Source organism: Physeter macrocephalus, chromosome 11 (genome assembly GCF_002837175.3).
Source record: "Physeter macrocephalus isolate SW-GA chromosome 11, ASM283717v5, whole genome shotgun sequence".
NCBI lineage: Eukaryota > Metazoa > Chordata > Mammalia > Artiodactyla > Physeteridae > Physeter > Physeter macrocephalus.
Genome location: NC_041224.1, coordinates 68,938,194 through 68,956,280, shown reverse-complemented (window position 1 = coordinate 68,956,280; position 18,087 = coordinate 68,938,194). Strand labels below are relative to the sequence as shown.

General features: G+C 38.5%; 1 protein-coding gene across 6 annotated transcripts in view; it reads left to right on the top strand.

The window, feature by feature from the left end:
- CHRNA5 (cholinergic receptor nicotinic alpha 5 subunit) overlaps positions 1-18,087 on the top strand; it is a 76,862-nt gene that overhangs the window by 53,032 nt on the left and 5,743 nt on the right. For 3 of the 6 annotated variants that reach the window (XM_028495172.2, XM_055088154.1, XM_055088153.1), the window contains 6 exons: positions 4,720-4,756; positions 5,050-5,201; positions 9,802-9,846; positions 11,196-11,305; positions 12,958-13,789; positions 16,729-18,067. In XM_028495172.2, coding sequence (XP_028350973.1) covers positions 4,732-4,756; positions 5,050-5,201; positions 9,802-9,846; positions 11,196-11,305; positions 12,958-13,789; positions 16,729-16,890 — 1,326 coding nt within the window. In that variant the 5' untranslated portion in view covers positions 4,720-4,731 and the 3' untranslated portion in view covers positions 16,891-18,067. Of the gene's footprint in view, positions 1-4,719; positions 4,757-5,049; positions 5,202-5,224; positions 5,298-9,801; positions 9,847-11,195; positions 11,306-12,957; positions 13,790-16,728; positions 18,068-18,087 lie in introns of those variants that run through there. The other 3 variants (XR_008618587.1, XM_007124530.4, XM_055088155.1) reach the window with 3 other exon arrangements.

Sequence of the window (18,087 nt, the reverse complement as noted above, 5' to 3'; positions counted from 1 at the left end):
CCTCTTTGATTTCTTCAGTGATCTCTTGGTTATTTAGTAACGTATTGTTTAGCCTCCATGTGTTTCTGTTTTTTATGTTTTTTTCCTTGTAATTGATTTCTAATCTCATAGCATTGTGGTCAGAAAAGTTGCTTGATATGATTTCAATTTTCTCAAATTCACCAAGGCTTGATTTGTGACCCAAGATGTGATCTATCCTGGAGAATGTTCTGTGTGCACTTGAGAAGAATGTGTAATCTGCTGTTTTTCGATGCAATGTCCCATAAATATCAATTATATGTATCTTGTCTGTTGTGTCATTTAAAGTTTGTGTTTCCTTATTCGTTTTCTGTATGGATAATCTGTGCATTGGTGTAAGTGAGGTGTTAAAGTCCCCCACTATGATTGTGTTACTGTCGATTCCCTCTTTTATTGCTGTTAGCACTTGCCTTATGTATTGAGGTGCTCCTATGTTGGGTGCATATATATTTATAATTGTTATACCTTCTTCTTGGAGTGATCCCTTGATTATTATTTAGTGTCCTTCCTTGTCTCTTGTAACATTCTTTATTTTAAAGTCTATTTTATTTGACATGAGTATAGTTACTTCAGCTTTCTTTTTATTTCCATTGGCATGGAATATCTTTTTCCATCCCTTCCTTTTAGTCTGTATGTGTCCCTAGGTCTGAAGTGGGTCTCTTGTAGACAACATATATATGGGTGTTGTTTTTGTATCCATTCAGCAAGCCTGTGTCATTTCGTTGGAGCATTTAATCCATTCACGTTTAAGGTAATTATCGATATATATGTTCCTATTACCATTTCCTTAATTGTTCTGGGTTTCTTTTTGTAGTTCCTTTTCTTCTCTTTTGTTTCCCACTTAGAGAAGTTCCCTTAGCGTTTGTTGTAGGGTTTTGGTGCAGCTGAATTCTCTTAGCTTTTGCTTGTCTGTAAAGCTTTTGATTTCTGCATCGAATCTGAATGAGATCCTTTCTTGGTAGAGTAATCTTGGTTGTAGGTTCTTCCCTTTCATCACTTTAAGTATACCATGCCACTCCCTTTTGGCTTGTAGAGTTTCTGCTGAGAAATCACCTGTTAACCGTATGGGAGTTCCCTTGCATATTATTTGTCATTTTTCCCTTGCTGCTTTCAGTAGTTTTTCTTTGTCCTTAATTTTTGCCAATTTGATTAGTATGTGTCTTGGCGTGTTTCTCCTTGGGTTTATCCTGTATGGGACTCTCTGCACTTCCTGTACTTGGGTGGATATTTCCTTCCCCTTGTTAGGGAAATTGTCGACTATAATCTCTTCATATATTTTCTCGAGTCCTTTCTCTCTTCTCCTTCTGGAACCCCTATAATGCGAATGTTGTTGCATTTAATGTTGTCCCAGAGGTCTCTTAGGCTGTCCTCCTTTCTTTTCATTCTTTTTTCTTTGTTCTGTTCCTCAGCAGTGAATTCCACCGTTCTGTCTTCCAGGTCAATTATCCGTTCTTCTGCCTCAGTTATTCTGCTATTGATTCCTTCTAGTGTATTTTTCATTTAGTTATTGTATTGTTCGTCTCTGTTTGTTTGTTCTTTAATCCTTCTAGGTCTTTGTTAAACATTTCTTTCATCTTCTCGATCGGTGCCTCCATTGTTTTTCCGAGGCTCTGGATCATCTTCACTATCATTATTCTGAATTCTTTTTCTGGAAGGTTGCCTATCTCCACTTCATTTAGTTGTTTTTCTGGGGTTTTGTCTTGTTCCTTCATCTGGTACATAGCCATCTGCATTTTCATCTTGTCTATTTTTCTGTGAATATGGTTTTTGTTCCACAGGCTGCAGGATTGTAGCTGTTTTTGCTTTTGCTGTCTGCCCTGTGGTGGATGAGGCTATCTAAGAGGCTTGTGCAAGTTTTCTGATGGGAGGGACTGGTAGTGGGTAGAGCTGGCTGTTGCTTTGGTGGGCAGAGCTCAGTAAAACTTTAATCTGCTTGACTGTTGATGGGTGGGGCTGGGTTCCATCCCTGTTGGTTGTTTGGCCTGAGGCGACCCAACACTGGAGCCTACCCAGGCTCTTTGATGGGGTAATTGCAGACCCTGGGAGGGCTCACGCCAAGGAGTATTTCCCAGAACTTATGGTGCCAGTGTCCTTGTTCTCACGGTGAGCCACAGACACCCCCCTCCTCTGCGGGAGACCCTCCAACACTAGCAGGTAGGTCTGGTTCAGTCTCCTATGGGGTCACTGCTCCTTCCCCTGGGTCCCGATGTGCATACTACTTTGTGTGTGGTGCTCTCGCAGTAGGGAGTGAGAGCACGTCCTTCTACTCTGCCATCTTGAACCAGTCTCCCCTCATTCCCTCTTTAAGTAGTGAGGGAAGAAAAACTACTCTTAAGTAACTACTGTGATCAATACTAAGTATTATACTGTAGCAATGCCAAACTAAAGAAATGATTCCTACGTTCCAGGATATTGGTTTCTTTGATGACCCAAGACTTATGTGACATAATTGAAAAATAATGCAGAACAGTATGATATAAATGAGAACAGTATAGTATAAATGCCCCTCGAATCCAAGGAACCTAGGTTGAAAGTGATTGATTTAAAGTATTAATTTTGAGTAGGATGAGCACACGTTAACTATTCACAACAACTTTTTTTATATATATATAAATTTATTTATTTTTGGCTTCATTGGGTCTTCACTGCTGTGCGCGGGCTTTCTCTAGTTGTGGCGAGCGGGGGCTACTCTTCGTTATGGTGCGTGGGCTTCTTATTGTGGTGGCTTCTCTTGTTGCAGAGCACGGGCTCTAGGCGTGTGTGCTTCAGTAGTTGTGGCACACGAGCTCAGTAGTTGTGGGCTCTAGAGTGGACTCTAGAGTGCAGACTCAGTAGTTGTGGCACACAGGCTTAGTTGCTCCATGGCATGTGGGATCTTCTTGGACCAGGGCCCCAACCTGTGTCCCCTGAATTGTCAGGCGGATTCTTAACCACTGCACCACCAGGGAAGTCCTCACAACAACTTTTAAAAAATAATTTTTTTAGTTTGATTCAGTTTCTATAGAATTTAGCTTATATACAGTATCACATTTTTGGAGCCAGTCCTTACTACTGGGCTGTAAATGTGGATGCTGTCTTTGATTACCAGTGTATTTCCAGCATTTGGCATGGTGCCTGATACAAGGCACATTCTGTTAAATGTTTGTTGAATGAATGAACAAATACTGGTGTAGGCTTGAGGTCTCGGCATGTGATATTAAGCTCTTTTAAGAAGTTGTCACAAGGTGGAAAATGTTAGGGTGGAAAGAGCAGAAGGTAGAGGGGAGGCCTTCAGAGCTCTGCCACTGATGAGCTCTGTAGCACTGGCCTTTCTGGTCATATATCCTCATTTGTGAAGTGAGGGAATGTATTGGATCATCTCCCTCTTAATATTTTGAGGTTTATGAGCAGTATAAACTTAAAATATTTAGAACCAGCTAAAGAAACATGACCTCTAAGTAGAATTTGAGTGCACCATTAAGGTTTTGTGCTAAAATACCACTGACCTTTGCACCTGGCATTTCTGTAAAGTTGTGCTAAGAAAATGGTATTTCTAGTATTGGATGTACTAAGAAGGTATTCACAAGGCAGTATCTTAAGCATTCTCATTAAGTAGAATGTTAGGATAAATTTATCATTTTATTTATTTATACCCTATCTACTTTCTTTCAAACAAAATTTGAGGTGGCAATTCAAGTTAGTATTTTTTTCCCTAAGGCAAAGTTTCCTTAGATTCTGTTAGAAAACATTTTGTTATCTCTGTCTTTTAAACAACCTTAAACTTTTGCTGTTTCCATTTTAAAATAGGATCAGAATAGGAGAAATGGTTCAATAATGCTATTTTAACTTGAACGTCTGAAATTAACAGCTTTTGAACATTAAAAAGAATGCCTCTCTAGTGTATAATATTCTAATTGAATTGAAATATCTCCAGTGCTGCACATTTCAGCATAAGGAGGCTTTTACAGAGGCATGGCACAAACTCTATGATATTTATATATTAAATCAAATATCTTAAATTGCCCAGGGAAGCAAGACATAAACTCTGAGGAATAAGCTGCTCTGTTAATGAAGAAATAAGCAGTGAAAGAAAATCAGGGAATGGGTTTCCTCTAGCTAGAGTAACCAGATAGTTTTTAATAGCTCCAAATAGAAAACATGGTCTATCGCAACAAAAAGAAGATTTTGTGAAAGTGCTAATTTTCTGTAAAATCATTTCTTTTAGGTTAGAGAAAGGCCAACACTAGCTACTCTAAATGCCTATGTATATACTTTATGATAAATAAGCCAGTTACATTTTGTTTTAAATAAATGTTTTTTCTTCGTAAAATCATGAGTCTTGAGTAAATGTCATCCTTGAATTTCACACATTCCACATTTCCTTAATAGAGACTCCAGTGTCCATAAAACACTGAAAACTCATTTCTTTAAAGAGGCTTACTTAAGCTTATTAGAAGTATAAACATAACTGTTTATAGTTAGATCCATAAATCTAATCAGTTTTTGGCTTATGGCATCTAAAACTTTTAAAATTTTATCTTTTTTTTTTTTAAGTCTTAGTCCCTAAAGTAATTGTATACAAATGTATAGCAAACAAATGTATGACAAATCTGAATAATTTGTTCAATATTTATATATTTGTATATTAAAAACATGTAAATTAAAGCATGTTTATTTTACATTTATAGTTGATCAATAAACTTTAATATATCTGTTTTCTAGGTTTGGAATTTTATGACAAGCAACCCCCCTAGCCCTGGTAATTTAAAAGCTTTTGTTACTTAGATTTTAAATTACTCTGTTAAGTATGGAGTGCTTCTTTCGGAATTCAGCATATTTCCATGTGAATAATCTGATTTAACTAAGAAATATATCTGAACCAGAGTGTCCCTTATTGATCACAAACATTTAAAAATCTCCTTCATTTTAAAATCGCCTTTGACAATAGCCTAAATAATACTTTGGTTCATTAGTAATGCAAAACTTTTTTAAAGTAGAGGTATTTGGTGGGAGAGAAGCCAATCCACTAACTTTTAAAAATTTGTTACACAGGATTAGCTGAACCATCCTTTGTTGCCAAACATGAAGATAGTTTGTTTAAGGATTTATTTCAAGACTACGAGAGATGGGTTCGTCCAGTGGAACACCTGAATGACAAAATAAAAGTAAAGTTTGGCCTTGCAATATCTCAATTAGTGGATGTGGTAGGTGTGCATATCATTCCATATTCAATTTCACACAGGTCTATGGAGAGCGTATTGTGTGCCCAGGCACGGTGCTCTGCTGCAAAGATTACAAAGGTGAATGAACATAGAGTCCTTTTCCTCCAGGAACTCACCAGGGAAAAACAATTATTACACCACAGACATAGGAATACTGTATGTTTATATAATCTTGTGTAGTTTAGAAATCATTTTATCTCATTTGGTAATTAAAATAGGTCTATTTTTAAATAAATTCAAAGATATTAAACCCTTTATATGGAAGTTTCTCCTTAAATGTGTTAAAAAACATGACCAAAAAGTTAAAACTTTTAAAAGAAAAAACCCAAGAGTTAGAGTTGTAGATTTTTAGGACTGAAAAGGGATCTCAACAGATCATTGCCTCAGTATCACACTTAAAACATTTCTTAGGTTTTTCCATGTGACATTTACCAGGTAGTAAATTCCCCATTGTAACTCGTTCTTTTTGTCAAGAGATTATTTCTATTTTAAACTAAAAGGTTCACGCTAATTTTTAAACTAGTTTCTTCTTTTTCTGATCATGTCAATCAATAATTGTTTCCCTGTTGTGTTCCCAGAATAGTCAAATACGTGTGTGTATGTATGTATGGATATAGATAACATTTATAGGTGTGCCTTTATTTTCTGATTAGAGAAGCAATGCATGATTTTTGGAAAGAGTTTAGAAAGTTCAAAAAAATACAAATAAGAAAATAAAACTTGACTGTAATTCTACCACCCAGAAATGACCATTGGTAACATTTTGTTGTGTTTCTTGCCAGTTTTTTCTTTGTGAATATGTTACAAAATTGAAATATTATTTTAGATATAATTTTGATTACTGCTTTTTCCCCTATTGTTACATGATGAACATTTTCTTATGTTATTACATAATCTTCAAATGTAATTTTTAATGGCTATATTTCATTTATAGTTTATTTAAACATTCTCCTATTGTTGGCAGAAGCTTGCTCCCAATTTTTCCTATTATAAAGGACAATGATGAATATTTGTACATAAATGTTTGAATTTCTCCTTTCCTTAAAAAAGGTGATGAATCAAAGGATATACATTTTTGAAGTCTGTTGACTGATATATGTAACCTAATTGCTTCCAGAAAGATCAGTGAATATGGACTCTGTGCTTGATCCTTTGCTAGGCAATACAGGAAGATTTTAAATATAAATTAAACATAGGGAAGTAGGAAGTAAGTTAGTAGGGCTTGCTTTCAACTTTTCTTTCTAGCGGGGACTGTGAGCCTGTAAATGGAGTAAGTGTAGAATGCTGCAGTACTAAATCGTGATGTCACAGAGATCTGGGATTTCAGATCTTGATGATTGAGATTATCAAAGAAGCCTGGGTAGAAGTGGCACTTGAGCTGGGCTTGTGCTAATTGTAGGATCTGGCAGGCAGAGAGGAAAGAACGTTAATAACAAGGAACAGTATAATCACAGGTACATGAGCGATACTGAGCCTTTTTGTTTGGCTGTTTAGATCGATGGTCTGACTGGATGGTGGAGGAGGTGAGGAGTGATGCCTGTGTGCCACTGTGCCTTTGCTCCTGCCATTGCTTCTGTTTGGAGAACTTTCCTTCTCAGCACAAGCCATTTATCCTTCAAGGCCAAATTCATCTTTCAGACTCTGAAATCCAAACTTTCTAAGACAGTCTCTCTTCTGTTCCAATTACACTGACTGGCACTCATGTGCTGGCAGGGCCGCCTCAAAGCAGAGTGAGGTTTAGTCCTTGTGTCTGTCCCAGAGGCTAGCATGGTGTCTGGCATGTAGTAAATGCTGAGTGAATGAGAGAGCTGATGGGTAACAGGCATGGTAAAAGCAGTGCTTTAAGAGGATCAATAAGATAGTTAAATATGTGGCTTCAAAGAGTGAAAGATTAGAAGCTTGAGAGGCAAGTTAGACCAAATATAAGAAGGAACAGGACTTGACCACTGAATATGAAGGGAGGCGTCTTATTTTGAAGCCTAGGTGGTTAGAAGGGTAACCAATTTGAAAGAGAAAATTGGTTGTTATGGGGGCAGGGCAGAGAGGACGATGGGTTTGCTTTTGGTATGAGGTCATTGTGGTACATTCAAAAGAAAATGTTCACTGAGGCCCTTGGAAGGTCAAGACTGGCTCCGAGGTGAGAGATGAGGCTGAGGATGTCAGTTTGGAATTGCTGGCCTGGGGGTGATTGTTGAAAACTTTGAATTGATGCAGTTTTAAAGCAGAGAGAGCAGGAGCCTGATCCTTGAAGAACATTCATAGAAAGCGGTAGAAGCAAGGGTTAGCCAAGCAGAGACGTTGAGGAAGGGTTGCTTCTTGAGAGAAGAGCCCAGAAAATATACAGTCAGTGACAATGAGCGGGGAGGAGGACTGGAGTCAAGGAAGATGAGGGTCAGAGGCCCTGGACATTGATAGAAGCTTCACTGAATTGCTTCTCAGTGGGTTTATGTTCCTTTTAATCACTAAGGTCTTTGTCCCGCAACCTTGTGATCATGTTTAGTGGCTCTTCCTTGAAGTTTCCTCAGATTCCTGTCTTATTTCCTACGTGTTCTCGCTCTGTCTTTTAAAAATATCAGTGTTGGCTTGTTTTGATTTTATTTTTATGGTCAGGTTTAAAAAAACCCTATTACCCCTAAAACTTTTCTGCTATGCTTATGAGTAGTTAACATTTCTTTATCTGTGGTTTCCTCCTGAGTGTCATCATACATTTGTCTTCACTCAGTTTGGGTTTTTTAAAAAAAATTAATCAATTTATTTATTTATTTATTTTTGGCTGCGTTGGGTCTTTGTTACTGCACGCAGGCTTTTTCTAGTTGTGGCGAGAGGCGGCTACTCTTCATTGTGGTGCGCGGGCTTCTCATTGTGGTGGCTTCTCTTGTTGCGGAGCGCAGGCTTCAGTAGTTGTGGCTCACGGGCTCTAGAGCGCAGGCTCAGTAGTTGTGGCGCACAGGCTTAGTCACTGTGCTGAACACGTGATAGATGCTCAAGAGATACTTGAGGTTAAAAGAGGGTGTATCCCTTAAGGCAATGACTAACCCACATCTTTGGGGCCAGTTGTGAACTTATGGGTTTTTCTTTTATCCATGTTACTATTAAAGATACTAAGTATGGACTAGGTCCTAGCTCACAGAACAAAATCTATGTGTGTTCACATTTTTCTGGTGAAAAGGTCTATAATTTTCATTAGATTCTCAAAGATGACCTACTGCCATGCAGCATCACAGGTAATATGTTTACCAGAACTTTCCTAATTTTTAATGCCTCTGGTTAGAACTTTTGTCTGAAAGGCATATTCTAATACAGGGCTCAGCAGTTATTCTGGATGGTGTGTGACTTTGGGGTGGACAGTAGAGCTGGTGGCGTAGCGTTTAAATTTAGGAGTTTTGAGTTCTAGAGTCGGTTTTACCACTAATTGGTGGTGTGATTTTAAGCAAGTTGCCTCATTGGGCCAGTTTTCATATTTGCAAAATGAAGGGATTACAGTAGATAAAATCTCTAGGTCCTTTCCAGCTCTAGTGTTTTAATCAAGGAAAATTGCTCATTGGAAGACACAGTGTAAGAGGGATGGCCATGCTGTATTTCCTAGGACCCATTCTTTCCATGTAGGGACCTAACAGCTGTCTTTGTCCCTAGGGACGTGCTTCCTTCTGGCCTCCTCCGTTCTCCTAGGTCATTCACCTGTTGTTCGGATGGGATAGGGAATGGAAACACTCCAGACACCTAAGCTATTTATATCCCATCCTCTCTACCCAACTGTAGGGATTGCCTCGTGCTTCTGTGTGTCTGTGTGCTCTGAGCATTGTATCCTACACAAGGTCTGTTTGTGGTTGATGATCATGATGATCTTTTACTGGTTCAGTTGGCTCCATGATATTTTAGTAAAACTTAATGAAAGAGTTATCACTTTAATTAGGCCTTGAAAATTCAGTGAAGGACCGGCGTAAGTGAAGGTAAGACAGCAGGAAGGTGTAAGTAGCAGGGACCCCTGGTCCTCTAGAAAAGTAGGATGTAAAAGCTGTATGAAGTTGCCATTCAAGGCTCTGACCTCCATATTTTTTTCTACGTAACAGCTCCATGGAGAGATTCAAATGTGTGCCTCAGCAGAAGCAAATGACAAGTTATAGTCCCTCAAGAATGCACACATTGTATCTCACTGATTGTAAGATGCACATTTTTCCACATTTTAGCACTTCTGAAGTCAAGATGTCTTATAATTAATGACAACTTACAATTCATTATCAGCCTTTTTCTTTCTTAGTGCTAAGTACATAAAATAATGTTGTGATTCTTAGATTGCATCTTAGATTTGAGGAAATGTAGTAACTGAGACTATTAATATTAAATCTAAAAATGCCAATGGTGTCCTTTCGGGCAGCTTATCTGAAATACAGAGTATGTTGGAAGGAATATGTGAAATTAGGCTGGTAAAAAGATCCTGCTTTTCTAGAGAACCGGATTGATGAACAGAACGTAGGTACTATATAGAAAGGAGTGTTTATATAAAACTGAGAAAATTCTTATTTAAAGGATTATTGTTTCCGTAATTGAAATAATCAGCCTTATTTAAATTTTTATTTCATAGGATGAGAAAAATCAGTTAATGACAACCAATGTCTGGTTGAAGCAGGTATGTATAAAATTCAAAGGGCCACCCAACTGTTGACTGGTGCCACTGTTATTACAGGGTTTGTAGCATGAGTATCTGGTCTTGGTGGATTGGCAGGAGGTAGAAGGATGAGGTAGATGGAGTCTTGTATTCATTCAGTTAATATTATTTGAGTGCCCGCTATATGCCAGGCACTGTTCTGGGCCCTGGGGAGGCAGCGGTGAACAAAACAGACAAAAGTCTAGGCCCTCAAGGAACTTCATTCCAATGGGGGGAATAAATAGGAAGTTGTATAGTACCTTTCAAGCTGATAAGCTTGGAGAAAAATACACTGGGAAAGCGGATAGGGAGTGTTGGGGACTGTACTTTTAAATAGGATGGGCAGGGGAAGTACCACTGAGAAGGTAATAGTTGAACAAAGACTTGAAGGAGGGGGAGAAGCAAGCTATGTGAGTATCTGGGGGAGGACTGTTCCAGGCAGAGGAACACAAACGTGCAAAGGTCCTGAGGCTGGAGGGTGCCTGGCGTGTTCAGGGAGCAGCAAAGAAGCTAGCTGGCTGGAGGTGAGTGGCCGTGGGACGGGTGTAGGAGATGAGGTCAGTGAAGCAACAGGCGGCTGATGGGTATTCCTAGCATAGGTTATGAGTAGTGGCTTCTAGGCCACTGTAGGATTTTGGCTTTTACTCTTAAGTGAGATGGGAACAGGCAAGAATGTAATGATTAATTTTTATGTTCATAGTCTCTCTTATATAAAGGACTTCTTTTCTTTCTGGGCCAGATGTCCCCAACTGCTGTTGAGTGCTTCCCTTTGTTTGTTCTTTATTATTGCTGATTTTTAATACCTACTGCCAGTTTCCTAACCCCCAGTTCCTGAAAGACACGTGTGCTTTCCTTGGGGTGCAAGTCTTGACGTGATCACAGAATTGTTACTGTGTGGAGGTGGGCCAAGGTGTTTAACTATGTGGAATGTGTAATAAATCCAACTGCTCTTTGCATGGACCAGTCCAGCCAGTCATTGACAAGACAGCTAGAAAAGAGAATGTTTCCCTTGAACTTGGACTTTAGGTGCCCATGGCTGCAGCTCCTGGGCATGGTCAGCTGGTGGGAGAAGAGGTGTTGAGCAGATCCATGAACGTACGCAGCTCTGGTCCTCGCCTGTGTCTCCTGAGGACCATGGCTAGAGCCACCACATGAGGGGACAGGGCTATATCCTCCAGTGCCCCTAAGAAGGACGTGGAGGTGAGTTTTCTTTATTGGGAGTAGAGGTGACTTCGCGTCTAAAATGTCTGGGTTTGGCAAAGAGAGTATAGCTTTCAGTGTTTTTGACTGTTAATTTTATTGAAATTGAGTCAGGTTTCTTTGTTTTAAAGGAATGGATAGATGTAAAATTGCGATGGAACCCTGATGACTACAGTGGAATAAAAGTTATACGAGTCCCTTCAGACTCTCTCTGGACTCCAGACATTGTTTTGTTTGATAAGTAAGTTATATCCAGAATACCATTTTCTGTTTTCAAAAGAAAACAACTGTATTACTATTAGGCACTAGTAGTTTTTTCTTCCTTTTGAAAATTGTTTAGCTATAAAGTCAGAGGACTTAATCTTGTGTTCTCTCATTTCATGAACCTACAAATAGGTTCTGTGGATCCTCTCCCTTTTTTGGTATATTGTTTTCTGATCATAAGTGTTCTTGGATTTCAAAAATTTGTAAAACATTTGGGAAGTCCAAAAAGGTATAAGGAAGTTGGGGGGAATATAATCAATCCCGTTATACCATCACTTGTTGGCAACCACTGTTATAAACTTACGACTTACTCTGTGCCTGGCATTATGCTCGGTGCCTTATCTTTATTCATTCAGTTCTCAAGATAACCTTATGAACTAGGTACGATCACGTCTATTTGACAGATGAGAAAATGGAGGCCAAAGATAGTTACACTTGTCCAGGATCACACAGCTCACACGTGGTGCGTGGGGAGTAGCCTGACATCCCCATTTACACTCTTATTTTCTAGACTACATATTTGGCAGACTGCCTTCCAGACTTTTTGGTAATGGTTAAAAATAGTTAAGGTCATACTTTATGTTTAAATGTGCATCCTTCTAATTTTGCTTTAAATACTGTATAATAATTTTCCCACAGTGAAGAATATTGGATTAATTATTAACTCATATTTGTAGGTATTCTACCTAAGTGTGTTTTGAGGATGGTTTTTAACTTAGGGGAGAGGATACTTCTGGATGCCAGTTTCACTTTTTTCTAGGACCAACCACTCCAGGACATTTCTGGGAATTTGTGCTTATCCTAATGCACTTTGTCTTGTTTGCAAGAAGGCACTGACATGAGGACAGAGCAAATGCTAAGCAAAAAATATCTTTCACTTTTCAAACCTTTACCTCCATGCTTCTCAACATGGAAGGAGTGAACAAAGCTGCATGCAAGGAGTGAACAAAGCATGATGCAGCTTCCTGGAGCATCATTTTACTCTAAGTCATTGCAAACATTTTTATATTTAACATGGATGTATTACATAGGAGTGTGCAAAAGTCACATGAATATTAAGATAGAGAACAATATTTCGAAGATAGCTCATGTTGGTGGTGATGTTTCTTGCTAGACTTCTCCAGTGCGTGAATTCACATGATGGCAGAGTTGGAGAGGGACGGCTGTTTTCCAGGGCTGTGCCCAGCTTGGGGCTATTGTTCTTTCCCTGTCAGTGTAGGAAGCGTCCAGTATCTGTCATGGAGGGAGAAGAGCACTGAGGGGAGAGGGGGGCGTCTAGGAATGTGGATTCAGGTTCTGGCTCTGTGCACATCCATTGTTATAAATAGCCTAATTACATTTTGTGTGTAATCAAAGTGAAATCGTTTCAACCACTTGAATCTCAGGATTCTGTGAATATAGATCTGTCAGTCCTGGAGTAGATATGGAAATAGGGGTTTAGTTTCAATGGAGTTAGATATTTAAGGGCAGTGTCCTTAAACTAGAGTCCCCTACGTGGAGCAGGTATATCTCAAGTGTAATAATTTTAAAAGTATTTCATGCTATGGTATAGGTTTTCTATTAGGCTTGTAAAACACACGCCCGGGTTGTTTAATCTCTGCATTGTTACTGTGCATGTGTGTATTTCAGTGCAGATGGACGTTTTGAAGGGGCCAGTACGAAAACTGTCGTCAGGTATGACGGCACTGTTACCTGGACTCCACCGGCAAACTACAAAAGTTCCTGTACCATTGATGTCACATTTTTCCCATTCGATCTCCAAAACTGTTCCATGAAATTTGGTTCTTGGACTTACGATGGATCCCAGGTTGATATAATTTTGGAGGACCAAGATGTTAACAAGAGAGATTTTTTTGATAATGGAGAATGGGAAATTGTGAGAGCAACAGGAAGCAAAGGAAACAGAACCGACAGCTGTTGCTGGTATCCTTACATCACTTACTCATTTGTAATTAAGCGTCTGCCTCTCTTTTATACCTTGTTCCTTATTATACCCTGTATTGGGCTCTCGTTTTTAACCATACTTGTCTTCTATCTTCCTTCAAATGAAGGTGAAAAGATTTGTCTCTGCACTTCAGTACTCGTGTCTCTGACTGTCTTCCTTCTTGTTATTGAAGAGATCATACCCTCATCTTCCAAAGTCATACCTCTGATTGGAGAGTACCTGGTGTTTACCATGATTTTTGTGACACTATCCATCATGGTCACTGTCTTTGCTATCAACATCCATCACCGTTCTTCCTCAACACATAATGCTATGGCTCCGTGGGTCCGCAAGATATTTCTTCAGAAGCTTCCAACACTGCTTTGCATGCGAAGTCATGTAGATAGGTGCTTCAGTCAGAAGGAGGAAACTGAGAGCAGCCGTGGACCAAAATCTTCTAGAAACACACTGGAAGCTGCACTTGATTCCATTCGCTACATCACAAGACACGTCATGAAGGAAAATGATGTCCGTGAGGTCTGTGACCGCGTATATTTACAAATGCAGATCTGTTTTGATTCTAAGTTGGGCAAACAGCATGACCCTTAAGACTAAGCATAGATTGAGGGCCAGAGATGTTGACACACTGTTCTGTAAAAGATCTTTACTAAAATTTCAGTTAAAACATCTGCAAAATGTGGCATGTATACAAATCTCACGTCTCCTTTTCCCCCATCAGCATCTTGGATGACTTTTGAAAACACTTTGTGTTATGCTGACTGTTCTGTTATTCTAAGGCATAGTAATCCTGCCGTTTGGTTTTTGGCTCTGACATGATTAACTTTTAATTTGATCTTCAGTAACTTTGTTTCTGGATTCTATAGTAATCTGCAGGCACAACTGCATTATAGTTTATCAAAAGTGATTTCATTTTTTAAAGAATGAGTCTAATGGAGCCTTTATAAATACAGCCAAGATATTTTTCTAGAATAAATCTTTTTGTTGTTCACTTGTAAGAATGTTAGCGAAATCAAAAGCAGTAAGGTATTCTCAGGTGTTATATATTATACATCAACGTGTACAAGTGAAGCTTAGTGTAGTACTTAATAATATGCTTAATTTGCTTAAAAACAAAAATTTGCTCAAAACTTCATTATAGAAAAATAACTCACTGGCTCCTTATTTAAGGTTAATATTTAAAATGCAAGAATTGAACTATGAATACATTTTATTAATGTGATCATATTGAACTGGAGTTTTCTTTCAAAACATGTAATATTTCAGTCTCGTCATTATTCTTTATTTCTATTGTGATTTTTAAAAATTATTTATTTGTTATTGGCTGCATTGGATCTTTGTTGCTGCGTGTGGCTTTCTCTAGTTGCAGCAAGCGGGGGCTACTCTTCGTTGTGGTGCATGGGCTTCTCATTGCGGTGGCTTCTCTTGTTGCAGAGCACAGGCTCTAGGCGCATGGGCTTCAGTAGTTGTAGCATGCGGACTCAGTAGCTGTGGCTCGCGGGCTTAGTTGCTCCGAGGCATGTGGGATCCTCCCAGATCAGGGCTCAAACCCTCGTCCCCTGCATTGGCAGGCGGATTCTTAACCACTGCGCCACCAGGGAAGCCCTGTGTAATATTTTTAAAGCTATGACTATAGTACTATTTTCATAATTGAATTTACTTTGAATAGTCACGTTAAAATTATATGAATTCTCTCACAGATATAGAGAACAAATTAGTGGTTACCAGTGGTGAAAGGAAAGAGGGGGGAAAGGTAGGGGCAGGGGACTAAGAGGTACAAACTACTATATATAAAAAAGCTATCAAGATATATATTGTACAGCACAGGGAATATAGCCAATATTTTATAATAACTTAAATGGAGTATAATCTATAAAAACTTAGAATCACTATGTTGTACACCTGAAACTAATATAATATAATCAAAAAATAATAAAATAGTACCTAGAATAAAAAATGTATATGAATTCTAATCTCTAAAGCTTTTTAAATGGAAAAATTTCTAGCAGGCGTGGTAAGCAGGTGGAATGAATCCGGTAAAATAACAGCCCTCCCCACAAAGGGACATTTGACATATTTTTTTTTTTTTTTTTTTTTTTTTGCTGTACGCGGGCCTCTCACTGTTATGGCCTCTCCCGTTGCGGAGCACAGGCTCCGGACGCGCAGACTCAGTGGCCAGGGCTCACGGGCCCAGCCGCTATGTTTTTAATAAACTTTAAAAAAATTTTTATTGAAGTATAGTTGATTTACAATGTTGTTTTAATCTAATAAACTTTTAATGCTTGTGGATCATAAAGTTTCTATTTGGTGTAAGTATAATTAGTTTATAAGGTGAAGCTATCAATGGAGTCTTAAAAAATACAGATATTAGGGGTTTCCCTGGTGGCGCAGTGGTTAAGAATCCGCCTGCCAATGCAGGGGACACACGTTCGAGCCCTGGTCCGGGAAGATCCCACATGCCGTGGAGCAGCTAATCCCGTGCGCCACAACTACTGAGCCTGTGCTCTAGAGCCCACGAGCCACAACTAGTGAAGCCCACGTGCCTACAGCCCATGCTCCACAACCAGAGAAGCCCGTGCACCACAACGAAGAGTAGCTCCCGTTCGCCGCAATTAGAGAAAGCCAGCGCGCAGAAACGAAGACGCAACACAGACAAAAATAAATAAATAAATTTAAAAAAATACAGATATTAGATAATGATATGGATTGAGATGGGATTTAATGAATGTCTGCAAAGTGTTGTGCAAAAGGATCCGGGCTCCTTCCAAGAGGGCCAGTAAATGGAGTTTATTTTCAGGGGAAAAACTTGTAAGTAGAGAAGCAGTAGGGTGTTTATAATCCTCTAAATTCTACATTATCCTGAAACTTGGGGCACAGTTCCTGTAGAAGACCTGGTGCTTCATAGAGAACAGGGGCTAGGGAAGCTCGTGGTCAAGGAAGTGGCCTGGTGGGAGGGAGCCTCTGGTGCTCGGGGCCTGGTCTCAGCCTGCCCTTTCCTTGAGGTCACTCACACCTGCTGAGCCAGCTCCCTGCTTGGGCTGTGAAAACAGGGAGGGAATGAGATCACCAGAAGCTCTGAACTCATGAGCTTAGGTTAAAATGGTCCCTAGGAAATCCTAGGAAAATAAAGCAGGTGAGGTGAGGAAGAAGATTAACAGCTGTTGAATACATATTATTCTGAACCAACTTTTAATTGGTCATGAAATTAACTTCAGGCTGGATTATCTTCAAAAATTAAAATAAGTAAACACTACTGGGCTGAGCAGGTAATAAAGATAACTGTATATAGTAAGAATTAAAAAGATGTTTTAAAGTTTATTATAAAATATCTAAGTACTATATTTTATTAAAATTCTATCAAAATAACCCACTTATATTACAAGTCGACGTGTAAATTTACGAATTTTGTGTCTTAATTATTTAACATGGGTTTTTTGTTCTTTTGTTTTTTGATACAGGTTGTTGAAGATTGGAAATTCATAGCTCAGGTTCTTGATCGGATGTTTCTGTGGACTTTTCTTCTGGTTTCAATTGTTGGATCTCTTGGGCTTTTTGTTCCAGTTATCTATAAATGGGCAAATATAATAGTACCAATTCATATTGGAAACGCAAATAAGTGACACTTCCCTAGGGGCTGTAGTAGGAATTTAGTTAAAAGGCACATATCTCTTATGGCACATATCTCTTATGGCACCTATAATATTATGAAAATGTAAACTGTGTTTAAAATTTGATGCAAGCTTCAACAGATTGACAGTAACATCAGTTTATCTTAATAGATTGCCCATTAGAACATCTACCTGCGTGACTGAAGGAATAACTAACTGAATAACATTTGATCTTTTAAAAATAGCAGCACAAAATATTATCTAAACTGTACTAGTAAAAATCTAATGTTTGTATCCTGTCAATTAATTCTGCTTTGTAATCAACAGTTAAGTTCATCTTTTGACTGCTGGAAAATTCCTGTTGTATTTGAAGACTGATTTCATTTGGTAAAGGTACACATTTAAAAATTCTCTCTGTCCTGTATTCATTGGGTAAGAGCTAATCTTAAGTATAATATATTGCTGTATTAAATAAGCTGACTACTTGGTATGATAATGATCGAATGTGATGCTGCTTTTCTATAACCAACATTTTTTAAAAATGAAAAATGGGAATTGGGAACTCCTTTAAGGCTTACTTTATTTTGTAGATGCGTAAACTGAATAATTATTAACTATTTTTACAGCCTATCTTTCATCGTGAAATCATACAATAGATAACTCGTGTCAACATGCAGTAGCATATCCTTAACATTCATTTCAATCCTTTTGTCCACTTTTCCCCCCAATTAATAGAACCACCTTCTATATAAATTCTGGTAGCATCTTTTTATCTTTGATCTTAGAAGTGTCCATGACAGCTAAGTGAATCCCATTTTAAGAACACGTCTGTGGATACTACTAAATTGTTCTGTGAGAAAACCATCTTCTAAGATTAAAGGTGGTATTGTAATTATGTATAAGCACATTGTTACATACCTGTGATGTTTCAATTTTATCTCTTTCATTCCAACAGTTACAGTACTAGAATATTAGTGTTGCAAGGGCCTTTAGACGTAATCTGGTCTTAGCCTATTACTACTTACTTATTCAATACAGTATCATGTATCACAGGTAGACAAGTTAAAATTTCATCTCTACTGTCATACAGAGTGAAGTCAGAAAGAAAAACAAATATCGCATATTAACGCATATATGTGGAACCTAGAAAAATGATACATATGAACTGGTTTGCAGGGCAGAAATTGAGACACAGGTGTAGAGAACAAA